The sequence below is a fragment of the Emys orbicularis genome, chromosome 23 (assembly GCF_028017835.1).
Source record: "Emys orbicularis isolate rEmyOrb1 chromosome 23, rEmyOrb1.hap1, whole genome shotgun sequence".
Lineage (NCBI taxonomy): Eukaryota > Metazoa > Chordata > Testudines > Emydidae > Emys > Emys orbicularis.
The window spans coordinates 15691897-15712840 of NC_088705.1; the positions used below are offsets into that span (position 1 = coordinate 15691897).

General features: G+C 51.7%; 1 protein-coding gene across 1 annotated transcript in view; it reads right to left on the reverse strand.

Annotated features, from left to right (window-relative positions):
- The window catches only part of NKAIN1 (sodium/potassium transporting ATPase interacting 1), a 179624-nt gene extending 161213 nt beyond the window's left edge, over nucleotides 1–18411 (reverse strand). The window contains exon 1 of the mRNA XM_065421899.1: nucleotides 18358–18411. Within this exon, the coding sequence (XP_065277971.1) occupies nucleotides 18358–18411 (54 nt within the window). The remainder of the gene's footprint in view (nucleotides 1–18357) is intronic.
- Nucleotides 18412–20944: the final 2533 nt, after the last annotated feature.

Consider the following 20944-nt stretch of genomic DNA (forward strand, 5'->3'; position numbering starts at 1 on the left):
CCTGCTCGTGGTGAGCCGGAAGCTTCCCCTGGCCAAGGAGAGGGGGCTGGCCGGACATTTTAGCAGAATTCAAGCTTCAGTTGGAGAGTCCTTATAGCTGTGGAGAAAAGGGTCCAAACACAGCCTGGACCAGCACAGTACTGCCTGCCTGAGTCTGCAGACAGTTAGCTCCGTGGGCAAAGGTGGCATGCAAGTCAGGGGACACAGGAGAGGGGATAATCAGGAGAAAACACCCCCTGCACTCTCCCACACACACACACACACAGAGCCAGACTCATGCCCCTGGTGGTAGTGCAGGGGCTCCATGGCCCATACACACACCGGCACATCTCACAAGCTGCTCAGTGGAACCGGCCCCAGCCCACGGGCTGCTGGGAGTCCCAGGGCCCCAATCTCCCTCGGCTATTTGCTAGTGCCAGGTGCACCGTGACTCGGGTCCAATAAGCGCCAGGGCACGTGGCTCAGTGTGACGATCGCTGACCAGGGCTGCAGAACGCAAGGAGCAAATACCCTCGGGCCAAGGGCTCAGTCACTTACTGCAAATGACAAAACCCAGTAATTCCCAACTCAGCCTCTAGGGGCAGTCTGTGCCCTGAGCTCCTCAGGGCTGATACCCCAGCTGCCCAACCTCATCCGTCCCTCTGCCAGGGGGCAACAAAGGATCAGCTTGTTGTTCCCATGGGCTGGATTCCCTGGTGTCTCTTCGTGCTGCTATCCCTTGGCATGACAGATTCCATGTGCTGTGAGCTGTGCCCAGCAGGGTACACAAGCCCTGCCACTCTACCATCCCTATCGCACATGCCCTGCTCCTGCCTGGGACTGTCACAGGGTTAGATCAGATGGGGGGAGGGATAGCTCAGTGGTTTGAGCATTGGCCTGCTAAACCCAGGGTTGTGAGTTCAATCCTTGAGGGGGCCATTTAGGAATCTGGGGCAAAAATCTGTCTGGAGATCAGCCCTGCTCTGAGCAGGGGGTTGGACTAGATGACTTCCTGAGGTCCCTTCCAACCCTGATATTCTATGACCTGTGCCCAGACTGCAACATATACAGTCACTTCAGAGAGCCCCCTGCTACATCTCCCCATTTCCTGCTAGGAGCCTGCTAGCCAGCACCCAGGCTCTGGTCTCTCCCAGAGCCCCAGATGGTGGAGGGAGCCCAGGAGCAAGCCAGCAGGTTTGGCTGAGGTGGTCGAGCTGGGCTGGAAGTGGAGTTTTCATTTCGCAGGGAAATCTGGGGTTTCGACATTTGTTTCTCTTCCTAATCAGGACGAAAACCAACATTTTCCCCGGAAGGAAAGGCTGGACAAAGATGCGACTGGGGCAGTGGAAAGTGTTGCATTTCGATAGAAACAAAATGTTCCGTTCCCATTTCAGCTTACGTTAGGTGGTATAACATTTGTTTGAAAACAGAAAGCGGATTTGAAAGGGAAAATTGAAATGTTACGTTCCCAAGAAAAGGCCGAGGCGAGACATTTCCGCCTTACCAAAGTGCTTGAGTCCAATTTTTTTTTTCATAACAAAATTGCATCAAGATCGACATGTTTCCGGGAAACGTTTTGCGTCGCCAAAGCTGCAGTTCCGATGGAGAAATGTCCAACCGGCTCAGGTGGTCAGTCTGTGGCTGGGAGGCCCCTAAGGGTGTGTCTGCACTTCATCGTGAACCCAGATCTGCGGGCCCCAGGCTTGCAGACATGGTGTTTCCCACCGTACGCGTCCACACTGCATTGTAAACCTGGGCTTACAATTGCTGGGCCTGGGTCTCACACCTGTGCTAACGTGTCCATACTTGACTCAGGTCTGTGGCTTGAACTGCGCACGCAAAGCAGCAGGGCTTGGGCCCTTATTTCAGCATGACTCAGGCTCTGACCCACTCCCCTAGCAGGCTCCTAGGACCCGGGTCCTGTGTGTTTGCTGACCTGAGTCAGACTGATTTGTGTGTGGATGGAAGGGGGGCTTGGGCTTAAACCAGAGTCAGAACCCGGGCTTAGCGTGCAGTGTAGACATATTCTGAGGGAGACATAGCATGCAGGTGATGCAGTAGGATGTGCTCTTCATCTTGAACCCATCCTGAGCCAGGGTATGATGCATTGTGCTTTCAGAGGACCTGTCAAAGCAAGGTCCTCAGCACTTATTCAGTGGCCTGTGGTAAATGGGAGAGAATATTTTGCCTTCACTTCCTGTCCTAAACTCGCTGTGCCAAGTCACTGATGAGGTAATGACAGGTTCCTGCCCTGCTCCCCATCCCCCAGAGGCAGCTGCGTCTCCCTGCTGGGCGAAGCAATCACTGCACGCGACACTCCTGGAAATCACCTGCCGGCTTGCGAGAGGCGCTGCAGCGATCAATGCATAATAACCATCCCTGCTCTGGCTGGCACCGGAGCCACTTTTCAAAGCGCATTAACAGCCCGTGCCCCTCTCGGCAAGTGACGGGGCACTGGGCTCAGTACGGAGTCGGAAGGAACAGCACCTTTCACTGAAACCCCCACAACCAGCACACCGCTCCCAAACCAGGGCAGGCGGGCACCATGCGATCGGTGTTTGCCAGCACACAGGCAGGCGGGCACCATGCGATCAGTGTTTGCCAGCACACAGGAAAAGGCGGGCACCATGCGATCGGTGTTTGCCAGCACACAGGGCAGGCGGGCACCATGCGATCGGTGTTTGCCAGCACACAGGCAGGCGGGCACCATGCGATCGGTGTTTGCCAGCACACAGGGCAGGCGGGCACCCTGCACTCGGTGTTTGCCAGCACACAGGGCAGATGGGCATCAACATGCCCAAGACTTGCAAAGCAAGTCAGTGCGAGAGCTGAGAGTAAAACTCAAGAGTGCAAATTCCCAGTCCCCTACTCCAACCTCCAGTCCATGCTCCCTCCCAGGGTCAGAGCCCAGGCATCCTGGCTCCTTCCCTCCTGCTCTAACTTGTAAACCACACTCTGCCCTGAGAGCTAGGCATCGATCCCCAGACACACAATTCCCAGTGCCTTATTCTAACCACTAGACCTCACTTCCTCCCAGAGTCAGGCACAGAACCCAGGAGTTCTGATCCTCCCCTCATCTTCTGCCACTGAACAGTGTTTCTGCATGCACTAGCTGCGCAAAGGGAAAAAATTCCTTCTCTAGCATTGCAGAGCTCATTGACAATGAGCTTTCTCTGCTCAAATTGCCCCAATCAGGCCTCGCCTTGGGGGTTGCTTCTTATCTAGTTTTATTAAGCAGTAATTATCTCCTTCCCGGGAGTTTGTCAGGAGGCAGAGTTCAGAGTTGGTGAATAAATAAAACGCAGAGGATACAGGCCAAGATGTTTATTGATCCACAAACCTTTTAGCTTCCGCTTTACTCCATGGCAAAACAAACAAACACGGTTGCTGTTCTTCCATGCCAATAACTAATAAAATACATTTTTAATTTCTAAAACCCTTACCCTTAACTTTCACAGCAGTGTAACGGTGTGTGATAACTAGCCAGGCCCCTAAGTCCTGCCACTTAAGGACCAAGAAATCAGAGCTGAAAAAACTACCAGGTGGAATGTAGATTCATAGATTTTAAAGTCAGAAGGGAGCATTTATGATCATCTTGTCTTGACCACCCGCAGAGCACAGGCCAGAGAATTTAACCCAGGAATTTCTGCATCAAGCCCCATAACTTCTGTCTGAGTGGTAGCATGTCTTTAAGAAAAAGATGCTGTCTTGATTTAAAGAATTAAAGTTATGGAGAATCCATCCCATATTCCCATCCCTAAATAAACTGTGCCGGTGGTTAATTACCCTGGTTGTTACAAGCGGGCACCTTATTTCTCATCTGAATTTGTCTCACTTCAGCTTCCAGCCATTGGATCTTGTTCTGTCTTTTTCTGCCATTTACTATCAGAATTTTTTCCCCACATAAGATTTTGTAGACTGTGATCAAGGCACCTTTTAGCCTTCTGTTGGATAAACTTATTTGAGCGTCTCTAGTCTTTCATTATAAGGCAGGTTTGTCGAACCTCAAATCATTCTTTTGGCTCTTTTCTGTACCCTCTCCAATTTTCAACATCCTTTCTGAAGTGAGGACTTTAGAACTGAACACAGTGTCTATCCATTGATGGTCTCCCCGTGCCATATACAGAGGTCATATCATCTCCCTGCTCCGACGTGATATTCCCCTGCTTTTATATCCCAGGATCACATTCACCCACTTAGCTACAGCATCACATTGGGAGCTCATGTTCACTTGGTTATCCACTGTTCAGAGTCACTGTTCTTCAGCATACAGTCCCCCATCATGCACGGATTCCAGAGGTGTGGTCTTGCATTTGGCTGTGTTAACTTCTAAACACCCATCCTACCAAGTGATCCAGATCAGCTTGTATAACTGACCGGTCCCCGTCAGTTACCACTCCACCAGTTTCTGAGTCATCTGCAAATTTTACCAGCACCGGTTTTATAATTTATTCCAGCTCATTCATAAAGATTTTGACTAGCAGTTGGCTGGGATCAGATCCCTGAGAACCCCTCTAGAAACACCCCCGTTGGATGATAATTCCCCATTTCCTTCCCCCCTACAATTCTCACTACCTTCTCCCCTCTCACAGACACAGAAGTTTCTTGTCTGATTTCCTCCGCTAACCTCTCCACTTGCTCCAGTGACCCCATCCCATTTCCTGATCTCCCCCCTCCCCCCTCCTCTACTCTTCTTTTTAACCTTGCCCTCTCCTCTGGCTTTCCCCCCCCCCCCCCACCTTGGCCTCTCCAACTACCGCCCCATTTCCCTCTCCTCTCTGAACTCATTGACCGCGCTGTCTACAATCGCTGGCTGGAGCTCCTCCCGCCCAGTTCCCTCCTAGACCCTCTCCAGTCCAGCTCTCACCCCTGGCCTACACTGAAACCCTCTGCCAGTCGCCAGTTACCTCTTTCCAGCTAAAGCCCAGAGCCAGTGGTCCCAATCCTCACCTCCTTGACCTGTCAGTTGCCTTTGACACAGTCGGCCATGTCCTCCCTTGGCTTTCATGACTCCATCCTCTGGTGGTTCTCCCCCTTCCTCTCTAACTGCTCCTTCATTCTCCCTGGGCGAAACCACCTCACCCCCCTGCCAGCTTTCTTGGGTGGGGTTTCACAGGGCTCTGGCCTTGGCCCCTTCTCTTCTCTCTCCACCTTATCTCTGCGTAATCTCATCCACAAACACAAGCTCAACTCCCCGCTCACAGCTCTACCTCTCGCCTCGAGACCTGTCTCCTGCTGTCCAAACTAAAATCTCAGCCCGTCTTTGTCAGATCTCCTTAGGGGGGGTCCAGCCATCAGCTCAAGCTCAACGTGGCTAAACCAGAGCGCCTAATCTCCCCCGCACCTCCCCCACCAAGCCTCCCCTGCTACCTCCTTTCTCAGGCATTGTGGACAACAACGTCATGCTGCCTGGCACTCAGCCCCGCAACCTGGGCATTACCTTCGACTCAGGCCCCTCTGTAGGTCCTCAGGGGCTGGCTGCATTTCAAACTTGCCGATTCCGTCTGCATAACGTCTCTAAGATACGGCCTTTCCTACATCCACACAGTTACAAGTCCCATCCCGGCTCTCATCATCTGGCACCTCGATTGCAGCAACAATCTGAGCCCAGTGTCCTGGCCTGTCGCTTTGACCACGTCACCCGTCGGTTTGCATTCTTCTCCGGGCAGTACCAGGTTTACAATGGCACCAATGGCGCCAGGCCCACACTCAGAAGGGGCCTCAGCACCCCCGCTCTGCCTGCGCTCTGCCCTGAGACCCTGCTCCCGCTCAGCCTCTTCCCTCCGAGGCCCTGCTCCCTGCTCGCTCCTCTCCGCCCCATCCCCCTTGCGAGCAGCAGGCAGGGCCTCAGGGGTAAGAGGCTGAGTGGGTGTGAGGCCTCAGGGCATAGCGTGGGCAGAGCTGGGGGGGAGCGGGGCCTGCGGGACAGAGCAGGAGGGAGTGGGGCCTCGGGGGGTAGCAGGGGGTGCAGGGCCTCAGGCCGGAGCAGGGCCTCGGGGGTGGAGCTTGGCCTCAGGGGCGGAGCCTCGAGGCACATTAGGGCGGAGCAGGGCCCCGGGGCAGAGCAGGGGGCAGGGCCAGGGCCCACAAAGGTTAATCCAGCCCTGTCTCTGGGCATCCCCTTCTCTCTCACATCAAAAACGAGCAGCTTGTTTTCCCTTTCAAGGCCCTTCCAGGTATATCCCTGCCCCACCTACCTGCTCTCATTCGCTACTGAGCTGTCAACTCCCGCCTCCAGCGCCCACGTAAATTTTCAAACTGGCGCTTTTCTGCCTTCTCCCAGGCCACCTGTACCAGGGCGCGCTCTCGTACTGCTCTGCTGCCTCCTAGTGGCCCATCGGGGGATTAGCTCGCCGCACAGTCTGACGCCCCTTCCTGCGGTTACTCAGACCATCATCCCGCTCACTCACTCCGCAGCCTTTCTCACGCTCCTGGAGCCGCTGCATTTTCCCCTCCATGGCCTAGCCCTCCAGCCAAGTCACACTGGTGTTCCCCCATTTCCAGGGTATACCAAAGTCTCCTTCGCAGTTGTCTCCGGCAGTCCCCAGATAGGCTCCTCTAGCAGGCCACTTGTGGCTTGGAGGGGAACCTGGGCCTGTCCTCTACACCAATCCAGGGACCCTTGCCCCAGCAGCTCAGGGCTTTACTCTCTCTGCCCTTGCTGCTCCTTCCCTGGACTGCTTCCCACACTGCCTGTTCCAGCCTGCTACTTCCACATCGCAGCCACCCCCCCCCCCCCCCCCGTTACCGGGTCCCTGGCTTCATAGCAGCCCCGCCTGTTTCTGCCCAGATGAGCTTCTTCCCCAGTTAAGCCTCATGGCATCCTAGCCTCCAGGTGCAGCCTATGGCTACCTGGCCTCTCTTGCCTATATGAACCGCTCCAGGGCTAGTGTGGAGTGAGCACCCCATCACCGCTGCCCCACACAGCAAGTCAGTGGCAGCTCTGGGAATAGAACCCAGGAGTCCTGACATTCTCATTCTGGCTCTGTCCAGCACGCAGCACTGGCTCCCTAAGGCAAAGGGAACACGTTTTTCTTGCAAAGTCACTTGCTTAGAAATCGATCCCTGTCGCCAGGGAGTGGTGCGAGAGCCGTTTGTCTAGTGAGGCTGGAAGGTCTTTGGGTCTGGGACTGTCTCTGACTACGGGTCTGAGCAGCACTTAGCACAGTGGGGACCTGATCTTAGCTAAAGCCTGTAGGTCTGACTGTAATACAAATAACAACAGCTGCTTCCCAATTCCCTCAAAGAGTGGAATTTCCCCCCAACGTCACCAGCCTCCTACTTCATCCTGCACCCGCAGCAGTTTTAAACCCTGACATCCCCCAGCCCCCAGAGCTACATACAGGAGCCTTCTACCAATCGCAGTGGAGAGGGGAGATTCCTGGCTCCCCAGCGGCACAGAGCGCTCCGAGACCCACAAGCCACGGCAGCAGTAGGTAGAGAAATGCTATTTTTGGCCATTTTGAAAGGTTCCTTAATAATACATTGGTCTAAATGCGGCCTGGCTTCACAGGGGGAGGAGGCAAAAACGGTGTCAATAAAGCTGTCCAAAACAGAGTTTTTCTGGAGCATGCAGCATACAGGCAGGGGTGGGGTCTACATATTCATTCATACCTTCATCATTCAAGAGTAATGAGTCCTGCCCAAACACATGCCAATAAAGCCTTTATAGCAGACCATCAAGTCATCTGTATATAAATAATGCATACATAAATGTGTTTATATCTATCTATCCCCGTACATCCCTATCTATCTATTATCTATCCCCATATACTCCTATCCCCATACACCCTATCTCCATACACCCCCTCTATCTATCTATCTATCTATCTATCTATCTATCTATCTATCTATCTATCTATCTATCCCCATACACCCCTATCTATCTGTCTATCTGTCCACACACATTGTAGTCCTGTCTATATGGCCGGCCATGTGTCTTTTGTATGTTCTCTTGGGCTCCGTAACCCCAATTGGGCTAATACCAATGACACTGGTAGCACCTGCTGAAGTTAAGGGTCTTTCCACATGACCCCTGCTTCCTCCTGCCCAGAATTTCCTGGGGAACCTGCCTTCTGATAAGTGTGTGAGCTCTGCTTCCTGCCACCCCAGTGAACACGGCACAGAGACCTTTGCAACGTCTGGTCTCTGAATAGTCCCGAACCTGCCTCATCCCCCAGTAGGGTGACCAGATATCCCGGTTTTATAGGGACAGTCCCGATTTTGGGGGCTTTTTCTTATATAGGCTCCTATTACCCCCCACCCCCATCCCATTTTTTTACCCTTGCTATCTGGTCACCCTATCCCCCAGCCCGGCTGAGAATGTGGCGTGGAGAAATCTCGGGGCCATCCATCCATAATGCCATTTGTCAGCTCCCAACACAATTTCCATGGCAACAATGCAAATGTGAAAGCATTCCATAATCATTAGGGAGCGGAGCTGAGCAGTATAAACAGTGACTGCAGTAGATTACATGCCTATTATGAACAGTCGCGGCTTCTGAGCACTGGTAATTATACCTAATTGTGCATTTAATTGTGTAATTGAAAACCCACATATAGAGTTCAGCCTGGGCTTCTTCCCTGCCCCCCTCCAAAGTACGGGGAAAGGCAACCGGGGCAGAGCCTGAAGCCACAGGGCAGTGCTGGGCCAGGGCCTCTTTGCAACCGTTCATGCCCCACAATTGTGCACTGGCTGCCACAGAAACCGCGCACGGACAAAAGCTTCCTGGGGACGTGAGAAGCAGGTGGTCTCCCCCCTCCTGATGCGTCAGCCATAACGACACTGCAGGCCCTCACCGTTTGCCCAGCTGCCCAGGGCAGGGGGCAGCTGACATTCCTCCAACCAGCTAGGTGTGGGGCGGGAGCATTGTCCAGCCCAGAGCTCGGACCAGCGGCGCCTGATGGAGCCTGAATCAGGAGTGAACCGGGTGCAGTCAGGGGGATGTGATAGCAAGCCAGGGGGAGTGGAAGCAGGATCAGGCCCGCAGAGAGGGAGAGGGAGCCCGCAAGGGAAGACAGACTGAGATGTGTGGAGCGGATGCTGGCTGGCATTGCTGGCAGAGTGGAGAGGGCTGGGGATCCCAACAGGAGACACAGGCTGAGGTGGAGGCCAGGGCAGAGCTGGGCAAGCCCTCAAAGGAGAGTCTGAAGTTGACAAAGTGGGAGGCCCAGAGGGCAGTGGCAGGGTCTGAGTGCTGGGCCAGGGAGATCATTTTGGACAGCAGGGCAGGGGAGAGATGTGGGTATCAGGGAGGGCAGAGAAGATTCACAGATGTCAGGCCAGAAGGGACTATGCGACCATCCAGTCTGCCCTCCGTATAGCCCAGGCCAGAGGGCTTCCCAGAGTTAACTGCTGTTTGAACAGGAGCAGCGCTATAGAGAAACATCCAGTTGTGATTTTAAAATTGTTGGTGATGGAGAATCCAACACGACCCTTGACAAGTTGTTCCAATGGTTAATTACCCTCACTAGAAAAATGTAACCTTTAGCTCTAGCCTGAATTTGTCTAGCTTCTACTTGCATTGGCTCAGGCTATGCCATCCTCTGCCGGACTGAAGAGCCCATCACCAGATATTTGTTCCCCATGAAGGTACTTACAGACTGTGGTCAAGTCATCCCGAACCTTCTCTGTGTTAAGCTAAATAGCTGGAGCTCCTGGAGGCAGGTTTTCTAATCCTTTCATCCTTCCGTGGCTCTTCTCTGACCCCTCTCCCACTTATCACCACCCTTCTGGAGTCGTGGGCCCCAGAACTGGACACAGGATTTGAGCAGTGGTCACGCCAGAGCCAAATACAGAGGTAAAACAACCTCCCTAGCCCTGTGTGTGATTCCCCGATTATACACCCACTGGTCGCATGAGTCCTTAGGAGAGGTGACAGCAATGGAAGCAGGAGGCACTTACAGACCGGGCAGGGTCAGGGTGACCAGATGTCCCGATTTTACAGGGACAATCCCGATTTTTGGGTCTTTTTCTTATATAGCTCCTATTACCCCCCCCCACCCCCTGTCCCGATTTACACATTTGCTGTCTGGTCATCCTAGTCAGGAGAGAGGGGAACGGCTGGGTTATTATACGCGAGGGAGGAAGAAGTGATGAGGCTTCTCCCACCCAGTGACGTAGAGCACCTCTGTTCCATGATCCACCCCCGGAGTCCCCGCATGATCCTCCTAACAGCCCAGTGACAGCTCTGCAGGCCTAGTCACAGCGCATCGTGTGCCAGACACGCTGCCTCTGCTGCCCGCTGTCTGGGGAGCTGTGCACACAAAAGCAGCAGCCCTCCCACGCCAGCCTCTGCCTGAGCAGTCAGGAGGCGCGGCCCATCTAATCCTCTCTCCTGCCCCCAGCCACCCAAGGGCAGGAGCATAAGGAATCAAGGAGGGAAGGCCGGGCCCACAGACTGCTCAGCATGCAGATCAGATGCTGGAATGGGGCCAAAGAGGCCTTCCCAATGAAGCTAGTTCATTAGCCGCAAGAGCTCACGGAGCCCCGTCCCAGCCGGTGATTGACATGTGACACACTGGCATCCAGACGGGCTCAAGGGGCTGGCCAGGAGCAGGAGTGGCCTGGCTGGGGAGATTTCTTTCTGCCCAGCTAAAAAAGAAACTAAGACAAAGGAAACGCTGGATCCAAACAACACCAAGGGTCTGCCACAAACTGGCAAGGAAAGAGCACATCCTGCCTGCCTCCGCTCAGCCAGCTGCACCCACGGCATTCGCAGCAGCGGCGCTGCAGGCCCTTATCAGGGACAAGCCTTGCATCGCGTGGGGCCATTTACCCCTGGGCGTGGCCGGTGTCAAGCGCAGCCGGGCTGAGCTGCCCAGGAAGAACACTGTGCTTCGTGGCCCCCGGAAATCCCCACACCCTCCAGCCTGCGCTCCAGCGGTGCCTGTGCCACACCAGGAATGGGCACATCTCACTGCAGCCAGAATCTCCCGAGCTGGAGACAGCAGACCCTAGAGTGCATTGGGCGCTGGCCAAGGAGTCAATAGACAGGGGGTCTATTTCCAGTTCCTGCCGTCTGACCGTGGGCACCTCTGTCTTCACTCCCTATTTAAAGTGTCATGGCTTTGGGGCAGGGAATGTCTCTCACTCTGTGTGTGTGTACAGCACCCTGCACAAAGGGGCCCGGATCGCGGTTGCAACCACTGGTTGCTACGGTAATACAATTAATAATAACTTATTTGACGGATTGGACTATTTGAGCACCTGCTAGATTAATAGACTGGCATTGGGAGGTCATTAGAGGGCTGCTTGCGTAGTTTTTTTCTCCTCTGGTGGGAGGGGGGGATGGGAGCAGTGGCTGCAGTGAGTATCACTCAGACTGAGACAGCATGGCTTGCTGGTACCTGGAGTATTCTCAGGCTGCATCACCTGGCACGGCGGGCTGGGAGCGGTGTGCCCCTGGCCACGCTTCCTCATTAGCAACGAAGGTCTGATTAGCTCTATTCCACTGGTCCAAATCATGGGCCCCATCTGCTCTCACACTAGTTTTACACCCATGGATCTCCATTGACTCCGGTGGAGTTATCACTGATTTGCACTAGCGTGATCAGAATCAGGCCCTAAGGACAACCCTTGGGGGGCCCTCACTTGTGGGCGGGTTCAAAAAAGTACCAGCTGATTGTGGCTGCAGTCTGCAGACCTTGCTGGTATCAATCTGAGCAGGAAGTAACTTGGCCCAGGCACCCTCCAGGGAATACTATGGGAATGTCCTACAGGAAATGGAACTGCTGCTCTGGACACAGCGATGGCATTGCACTCCTCCCTGCGGTGTCTGGCCCTAGGACTGGGGGGGCTGCCCATGCTATCTGGGACTACAGCTAGCAATCTGGTCCTTGAATGCGCCTCGCATGGCAAAGGAACTGATACTTCTAAAGCAAAAAAACCTGAGGCTGGGAACTGGACTGAGTGACCCAGCCAGAATGGGGCAACAGCTTTCAAAATACTGCCCGATTTTTGACTTTTTCCAGGAACAACTGATAGAATTTCCCTGAGCTATTAGATCTACTAGCCAGACTGGTCAGACCACTGATCTATGCAGGAGCCCTGATCCTAGAATTTAGAGAAAGAAAAGTCCTATTCCTGATGTCCTCAGAGCTTCAGTGACTTCACTGGGAGTTTGGGGGGCACAAGGACAGCATCCCGCCTCCTGGTGATACCTCAGGAGATGATGAAAGCCCTCATCTCACATACTTGGCCAAGCACAAAGAGAAGCACATGGGCAAGTGGAAAAGCACTTGGGACCACTGTGACCAGGACAGACCCGGAAGCATGAAATTCAATTCCTTTGCCTGAGCTGGCAGATCTGCCAATGATTGTAAAAGTTCATCATATGGTAACATTTCCCAGCCACGGTACTGGACTCAACAATATTCAATTCGGATATGAGAGGGAAAGCGATGGAACTCTTCCTAAACTCCACCCACAATCCCGAACTCCCGCCCACAGTTCCAGTCAGCCTGAAGGCTGATCCATGGTGTTGACATTCAGTCATCACCAGTAGGCTTTAGTCAACATACTCCATTGCCATGGCTAAGGAGCATCCACGCCCAGCAGAGCCATTGTCTGTGTGAGCCGCTGCATGCAGAGAACACAGCATCAGGGCAGGCTGGGCAGGCTTTCTTTACATTCACAAGGGCTAGCAACTTCTTCTTTTTTTAAAGTCAGTTTAAATTCTAAGTCTGATGAGCAACAAAGACCCAGCAAAACCTGCCCCCCTTGAGTGAATTCAGCATTGCAGCTGCATCGAGAAGTACTCCCACCTATCAATCATTTCATAGACCCCTTGTTGTTGAATAATTTTGGGCCAGCATCAAAACAACTTTTGATTTCATAACACTCCTCATGATGTGAACTCTCTCGAGCCAGTCCCCTCCGGGCACATCTCCTCTCCAGCCCAAACAACTATTATGTATTTTACTCTTAACTGTCTGCTTTTTTGCCCTTCTGCCTTTTATTTAAAATTTCCCCCTACATGATAAAGCCTGGTACTTTTCACCTCTAGATCTCATAGTGATTTACAGAGGTGGGAGGTGTCATTAATTGCTTCTCAGTGACAGGGAGAAAGGGAATAGACCTTTACCCAAGGTTACATAGCAAGTGAGCGGCAGAGCTAGGCACACACCCAAGTCCTAACTCCAGCTGTTGTGCCACCTCCCCTGAATCACAGTGCCTCTCTGCCCTGGGTAACTGTTCAGATTCGGTAAATAGCTTCATAACAGTTTTCAAAAGTGACTTCTCATTTGGGGTGCCTGCTTTTCTGCATCCAACTTGAGAACCTGCAGCCTGCTTTTCAGAGGTGCTAAGCATCCATAGCTCCCAGTGACTTCAACTGTGCAAGTCACTTCACCTCTCTGGGCCTCAGTTTCCCCACCTGCAAAATAGGCCTAATGAACTTTGTAAAGTGCTTTGAGATGCCTGGATGGAAGGTGCTGTGTAGCAGATGTCGGGACTTCCCGTTGGCAGAGAGCTGGCTACACTGCAGCTGGGAGTTGTGATTCCCAGCCCAGGTAGACGGACTTGTGCTGCCTCACAGGCAATTCTTTCTGTCAGGCTCTCAGCTCAAATGTCCATGCCTAGTTCCCAGGGAGCAACTGTACCCCAAGAACTGGCTCTTAGTAGAAGGAAGGCAGAGAACAAGCCCTGTTGCTGCTTGCAACAGCTCCACATGAAAAACCTACATGTCACAAAACTAATAACAATACAGCATTTCTTACAAGACTGTCCCCTGCCCCCATGCTGAAGGGAAAAAACTTGTAAGACTAGGTATGACAGCGCCACCTGGTGACCTCTGCCATCACAGGCATCCGGGGACAAAGCCAGGCAATCACTTTCACAGCCTGGGTGAATGCTTCCAGGGCATGGCCTCACCCCCAGCACACAGTATCTCCTCATACAACCAGACAGACGCATGCATTGGGTCTCACCTGCCTCACCCCCAATGCCTCCACTGACAAAACGCTGCGCTTTAGACCTCTGGTGATTAGTTAGATGGTTTAATCAAATGGAAAGTCCAATTCTCCCGTGTCATTTGGTAAGCGGAAAATGAGCAAAACACTGTCAGGTAAAAACTCTCATCTAATTACAATAACAACAACATGTACGTTACCATAGCGATACCAAAATCAGTTACAGAGTAAGATTTAAATAATAGCAATAATGAGTCATAGAGTTTGAGACCCGCGGGCACCACTAGAACATCTCTCTGACCTCTTGTATATCACTGGCCACCAGCACCAAACCCGACCCAATGAAACAAGGCAGGGGTTAAAACACTTTAGGGGAGGATTAATATCATACGCAATAAAACCCAGGCTGGGGCAGCTAAGCGGGAATTCAGATGGGCCACATATTTCATTACTTAAAAAATGAAATGAACAAGCCACTCATCGTCCTCCGGTCACTCTTGAGTGTATTTTCAATCCCAGTTCCCCTCCTTTCACCTGCAAGCATTGATCACCACTGTGTCTATCTAGGTGCTCACAGAACCACCGCCTCTGAGCATCTCCTAAACATTAGCGAGCTGAGTCCCGCCACAGCCCCCGGGAGCTGACCTCTCAAATGTTTCGCGGGAAGTCACTTGTTCCCTGCCCAGCTCTGCACAAATCTAGCACCCCCTGGAAATTAGTGACATCAAAAATAAAGAGTCAAGGAGCTGGAGTTATAGACAGAGCTATCTACGAGGCAGGAAGGCATCCTGCAGCATTGTGAGCTTCCTGCCTTTGTCACCACCCCGGGCAGGTTGAAGGGTAGGGTGGAATTGTTAGCCCCATTTTATACATGGAGAACGGAGGCCCAGAGCCAGGGTGTAGCATAGGATTTGCAGTCTGATGTTAGCATGTGCTAGCTAACACATGCTTTCAAAGTCTACACCAAACACACTGCCCTTAACCCAAGCTAAATGGGCAGAGGTAATGCACCTGAGGCAGCCACACCTTTAAATCTTAGCCAGGACAAAGCCAGAATGGGTAAGTGATTTGACCTTGCTGACTCAGGAAGTCTGTGGCAGAGTCAAGAATTGAACTCAGCTCTCTGTTCAGAGCTTTATCCACAAGGCCAGCCAGCCAGCCAGCCATCCTCCCTCCTCTCCAGCTGCTGCCTCTTCCCCTTTGCCAGCTCGCTCTGTCTTTGTGAGCTCATATTTGGTGCTGGGGCACCCTGTGCATGGACGCTCCCTTCCCGAGGGGCTCGCACCCAAATCCTCAGCACATAGATCATTTCTGTCACCCCTGCAATCTGACACTTGCCATTGGTTTTGCTCTGCCCCCTTCGGCAGTGAGGGGAACAGACGTCCAATCCATGATTAGTATTTATTACATGTATTACAGTAGCACCTAGGAGCCCGAGTCCTGGACTAGGACCCCATGGTGCTAGGCGCTGTACAAACAGTCCATCTTTTACTCTGGGCCAATCAGAGTAGCAGTATGATCGTAACACAATGAGGCGGTTTAGTTTCCCATGCCCCCTTGTGAACTGGGCACACTGAGGAGCATCTCAGTAATGGGGGGCGAGGAGAGGAGATCTCGTTATCCTCCCTCCAACTCCACAGTCCTGCTTGGTTTCCTCCCTCTCCCCCTCTTGCTCAGGCTCTCTGTCGCCTCCACATTCCCATCACCCTTAGCCACAGGAGCTTTTTGCTTTCATCTCCATTCCCCCTTCTCTTGGGACCCTTTGATAACGAACAAACACGGTCAGATAATTAGCAACGAGGTCGGGCTCCCGCCAGCACCATGCGCGCGCTCGCCCCTCCCCCCTGCACTCTCGAGTCCGATCGAGTACAGCCCCGGCCTGAACCGCCAGAGCCAAAACCCAACGGACTGCCTTTTGCAAAACCAAACCCAGCTGCGCTTTACCAACCATGTCACCAGTCCAGCTACCGGGCAGCAAAGCTCCCAGCACCTCCCATGACATTAATTAGCCTGTTTCCTATGGAAACTACAGCTGATTCCTGATCTGTGTGCTGAGGATCTGGGGCTCATACCTTACAGGGACCTTCCCACAGCAAATAGCTCCTCACTGGCGCTGAGAAGACATTTCCCCCACAGGACATAGGGGTATTTCACCTTCCTCCAGAGCACTGTGTAAGGGCCAGCTGAGTGTATCCACACAATTCTATCTTAGGTGGAGGCTGGGCTCACAACAGGAGCTGGGCCAGAGGATGTCTCTACGGGCCAGAGGCCTCCAGCAATGGACCTTGGTGATGGCCATTGGTGGAATTCAGCCCTTCCCAACTCCTTCTCTGAGATCTTAAATCAACCACATTAAGGTCTCAACAGAGACCGTACAGTCAATAACTGTCACCCGCTGTCCTTAGCTCACCCCACTGTTCCTGAACGCTGCATCTCAAAAAGATCACTCCCTGTCCGGGGCCTTCCCCTGGGATCAGTTTTAAAACCATGTATCATCAAGGTACGTGACAACACCTTTCCAAACCATCCTGGTCCTGGTTAAAATATATACGATGGGTCTCTTAAATTACCCAATAAACAATAGAGGTTGGTTGAGAGCCTGTTTGGTCAGTGGGGTAAATCTTTATTGTAGGGCTCCTAAGGGATGGATGGGTTTGCACCTCAAACCATTGGGAAATACTTGGTTTCACTGCAGCAGCATTGGGACACACTCTAAGTACATCTACTGGAAACCTTGGCCCAAGTTTGGCCAGCATAAAGTTTTACTGTGCACACATAGCAGCATCTTTTCCAACCCTAGGAGCTCAGATGGATTCCTTTCCCCCTCTAAAATGGATAGCCTTTTCTCCCTTTAATGACCTGTAAGATTTGACCCTAAAACAAACACCAGCAATGCTCTTTTGGAGCCCTGGATGGGTGAAAAGGGGACTGACCCCAGCAAAGAGAAAATATCCAGGTGGGTTTTTTGTACCCTTGTCATAACCGCACACAGACATTCACGCACCATTTTTATAATGAACATTCCCAAATGTAGGCATATCAAAGATCAAGACATTGCAGAACACAGTGCCGCCAGGGAGGAAGTTTCATGGCCCAGGAAAGAAAAGGTGGTTTCTAATGGAAATGACAGAACTTTAGTGGAGCATCACTGATCAGTTCCACTCTAATGAGAAATCCTTTTCTGGCTTACAGTGTGTCACAGAGCATTGCACACAATACCCAGGTAAGCCTCCCAGACAGTCACCAGCTATTAGACATCATTGTTACATGATTCACTTTCATGTTTCCCATAACCCACCATGAAGACATTGGCTTCCCCTTGGATTTTAAAATTCATTAACTACTTCAGTGTCTATTGCACAACCCCTTGGGATGACAAACTAATAATGCAATAAGAATGCTAACGGAACCTCACAGCATTGCTGTCATGGATATATATTTGCTACATTGCCTTTGTTGCATCCGAAGAAGTGAGGCTTTTACCCACGAAAGCTTATGCCCAAATAAATCTGTTAGTCTTTAAGGTGCCACCAGACTCCTTGTTGTTTTTGTAAACAATGCTTTTTATTGACCAGACCTAATGCAAGCATGATATTAGACATCTTGTAAAATCCCCTCTGTGATCAACAGCAATGTTGCAGACAGATTGGCCAAAATCTCTGGAATTTCCCCATTTTCCTAGCCCTGGGCAAGTCTCTGTTAATCCCAGGATTGCCATGGAGGTGATCCAAATTCTAAGGTGTTTTTCTCCATCTGAGTTTCCCATCTGTCCAGGAAACTGCCTGGATAATTAATTATTACCTTCCTGAGTCTCCTTTCATCCGAAACCTGCCTGATAGCCCACATGCTTGCATCAGCTGGCCCCTGATACTGTACCACTGTCACCAGGCTGATTAAGATTGATCTGCGCCCGGTGAAAAGCACGACACATAATTATTGCAAATATCAACAATCCTATTAAAATGAGATCTGTTTATTTGCTCTCTGGCTCTCTCCAGAACATGTGTGCCTCCCCAAACTACCTGCCACTCTGTGCAGTCAGATTGATCCCATCAGCAGGCAAGAGAGTTCACAAAGTATTAGTTTAAGTTTTGCTACTGTCATTTTCTTGGCATGTAAAAATAAGAGGTTCTGAACATGGAAGACTGGGACCCAAAGCCTCGGTGAGATGTAGGCAACGGGGCCAGATTTCAGTTCCAAACAAAGATCCCACCTGCTCCAAACTGACTCCAGGGCACTGACCACACAATACAGAAAACTGCTTCCGAGAGGTTTCCATTTGCAGCTCCGGAGCGCCTTTGATGTGGGGTGGGGGAAGAGGGTCACATTTTTGGGGTCGTATGTAACCGTCCCTAGCCTGGCCTGACAGCAAGGTCACGTCCCAGACAGAGTGGTTAATAAGGCGAGGGCACAGCTAGCCACAAAGCACAATAGAGCAAGAGGAGCAGGCACAAACCCTTGTCTTACCAGCTGAAGGCAGCAGAATCCAACCAGCGTGCATCGCCCATTGCATTTCCCCATGGTTTCCTGGCTGGAGCCTGGTATTTTCCCCACACTGGATGAGCGCTGTCTTCCTCCAGCTTCAGCAATCCTCCCTTTGCCAAGAAAAATACCCCTCCGAGAGCATCAGGAGGAAACCCGCAGCACGCCTTGGTCTCCAGCCCTCTGCCAGAGCCGGTACTTTCTTCACAGCCGCCCTCCTGGCTTTTGCCTGCTGCCAGGATAGCCTAGAAGCTGGAGCGGTTCAGAAAGGGGCATTTTTGTCCCCCCCGCCCCTTCCTTCTACAGCTCTGTCTGGACTTGCCACATTTCCAAGACGCAGGGACAACAGCGGCTGATCAGATGTTGCCATCCATCTCCCAGGAGCTGCTCTGCGATGGCTGAGACAGGAGCGAGGTGGGGAGGGGGGACGGGAAAAGCAGCTCTCCTTGCTTTGCACAATTTTGCATGGAAGATTGGCTTGGAGCTCTCAAGCCCCTTCTATTGTCCCCCCTCCCCCCCCGACACAAGCAGGATTTGTGCCCCTAGGGAGAGGGAAAGAAAGGGAAGGGCAAAAAACCGAAGAGCTCTTGGAAAAGGCAGGAGACCAGAGGAGGAAGCCAGGCTCAGAGCTGTATTAACAATCAAAGCTGGGGAAATAATACATTCAAGCCGCTTTCCCTCTAGGACCACGTGGCTCTGGCTTTTCTCAGGGCGTGGAGGGACCAGACCAGAGTTCTGCACTCTGCACCTGAATGGATTTTTGCTGCTTCTTCTTCATTCTGTGTAACAAAAGCTCTGCTTGCCTTGAACTTCAGCCCTGTCTGTAGCTGGGGGGCTGGGCTGCTAAAGAAATGCAGGGGGTGGTTATGAGGGTTTGTTTATTTGTTTTTCTCACTTTGTATTTTTAAGTGCAGCTCCTCATTCACAGGATGAATCCTGGGTCCAGCTGGCGCAATTGGAAAGAAGGAGATTTTTTAAGACCAAACATTTCCCAAAGCAGCCACTGTTTTTTGGGTGAGAGGCTTTCTGGGTGTCGCAAATCAGGCACTCAGAATCAGCAACTGATTTTTGAAAATGTAGCTGTGAATGTCTCATTGAGAAACGGGCACAGTGCGATCAAAACCCTTCATTACTAAGAGAAGGCCTCAGTCTGATCTCAAACTGAGGTAAAGCAGGAGCAACTCCCCTGAGGGCAATAGATTTACATTGGTGTAAACATGAGGAGAAGCTTGCCCAGAGACTTTTAAAACTGCCTCAAACATCATCCAGAATGAAGGATTCTGCGGCCATACACTGAGAGACCTGGGGCAGGACTGCCTGGTCAGTTTCAGGAGCGGGATTTATGTGATAAGGAGGTGCAGACCAAATAGATTGTTAGTGCTATGAGAAAATAATCACCATTGATATCGACCAGTATTGGTAGGTAAGAGAAATCCGGTTAGCCCTTTAAAAAGAAATCTACGGAAATCCCCCTGGAAAATCCTGTCAACTTTACTCCCTTTCCCAGTCATCAGCCCTGCATTTGTAAATTTCCTGCAGAGGAGACACAGAGCTCACAAAGGTCACTGAGCAAGGGTTTGCAAAAAAATGCTCTTGATTTATTATTCTCCCCTCCCAGCCCTACAAATTGCAGCACCATGGTTGGGGGAAAACACAAGCCCACCAGATCTGAGTTATGCGAGCCATGCAGTCAGGATGAATAAAACAGGGCACTCATTTTTCTGACACCCAATTCTGCTGTCATTTGTCCTGTTTAAAAGGAAAGGATTTAGGGGGAGCTGGGGAGGTTTGCAAAGGCAACTGTAGGGTTTAGGGGTGCGGGTCTTGCTGGGAGTCCATAGGACAGTGCTTCTAAATCCTTTTAGAAAACCCTCACTTAAACTTCTTATGGGATAAAGACACCAGAATAGCTGGTTTGGGTTTAATTCAGTTTTCTGCCCACCTCAAACCATTAGCTCCAGATTTTCAGAGGTTCCCCAACCAAGCCAACGCCCCAGTGCTACATGACTTGTGCTCCTGAGTAGCTTTACGCACCTGAGTTCACTGGGACTAAACTGATTCACGTGCCTCAGTGTTTGCAGGATGGGGGCCTAACATTTCACATGCAGGCTGGCAGGTGGAACACGAAGGCAGAGTGTGTGTCATGTCGCACTCTAGTGGCTAGTGTGTTAGAGGATAACAGCCTACTAATGCTACTGGCTAATGGAGTCACTCTGTTAGTTCAAGTGGTGATTGGTAAGGGCTGAGGTTCCCTGCTGACAACCCATGCAGGGAGCCATTACACACACACACACACACACACACACACACACACACACACACAGGTTTTTGCCTGTGTACGGGAAGTGGTTTAGCAGCCCGCTCTGCATGCCCAAATGCAGTTTTCATGTAAAAGGCTCAGCTTCTGCATGTGAAAAAACGTGACTACAAAAATATCATGAGGGCATCAACCTGAGAGCACTAAATCGCAGATAGCACATGAGTGTGCTGGGCCGGGGGATGGGTTTAGTGGGCGAAAATGCTGCCTTTCCTCTCTGTTTCCTGTGGAATGGGAAGTGGAGAGGAAATCATT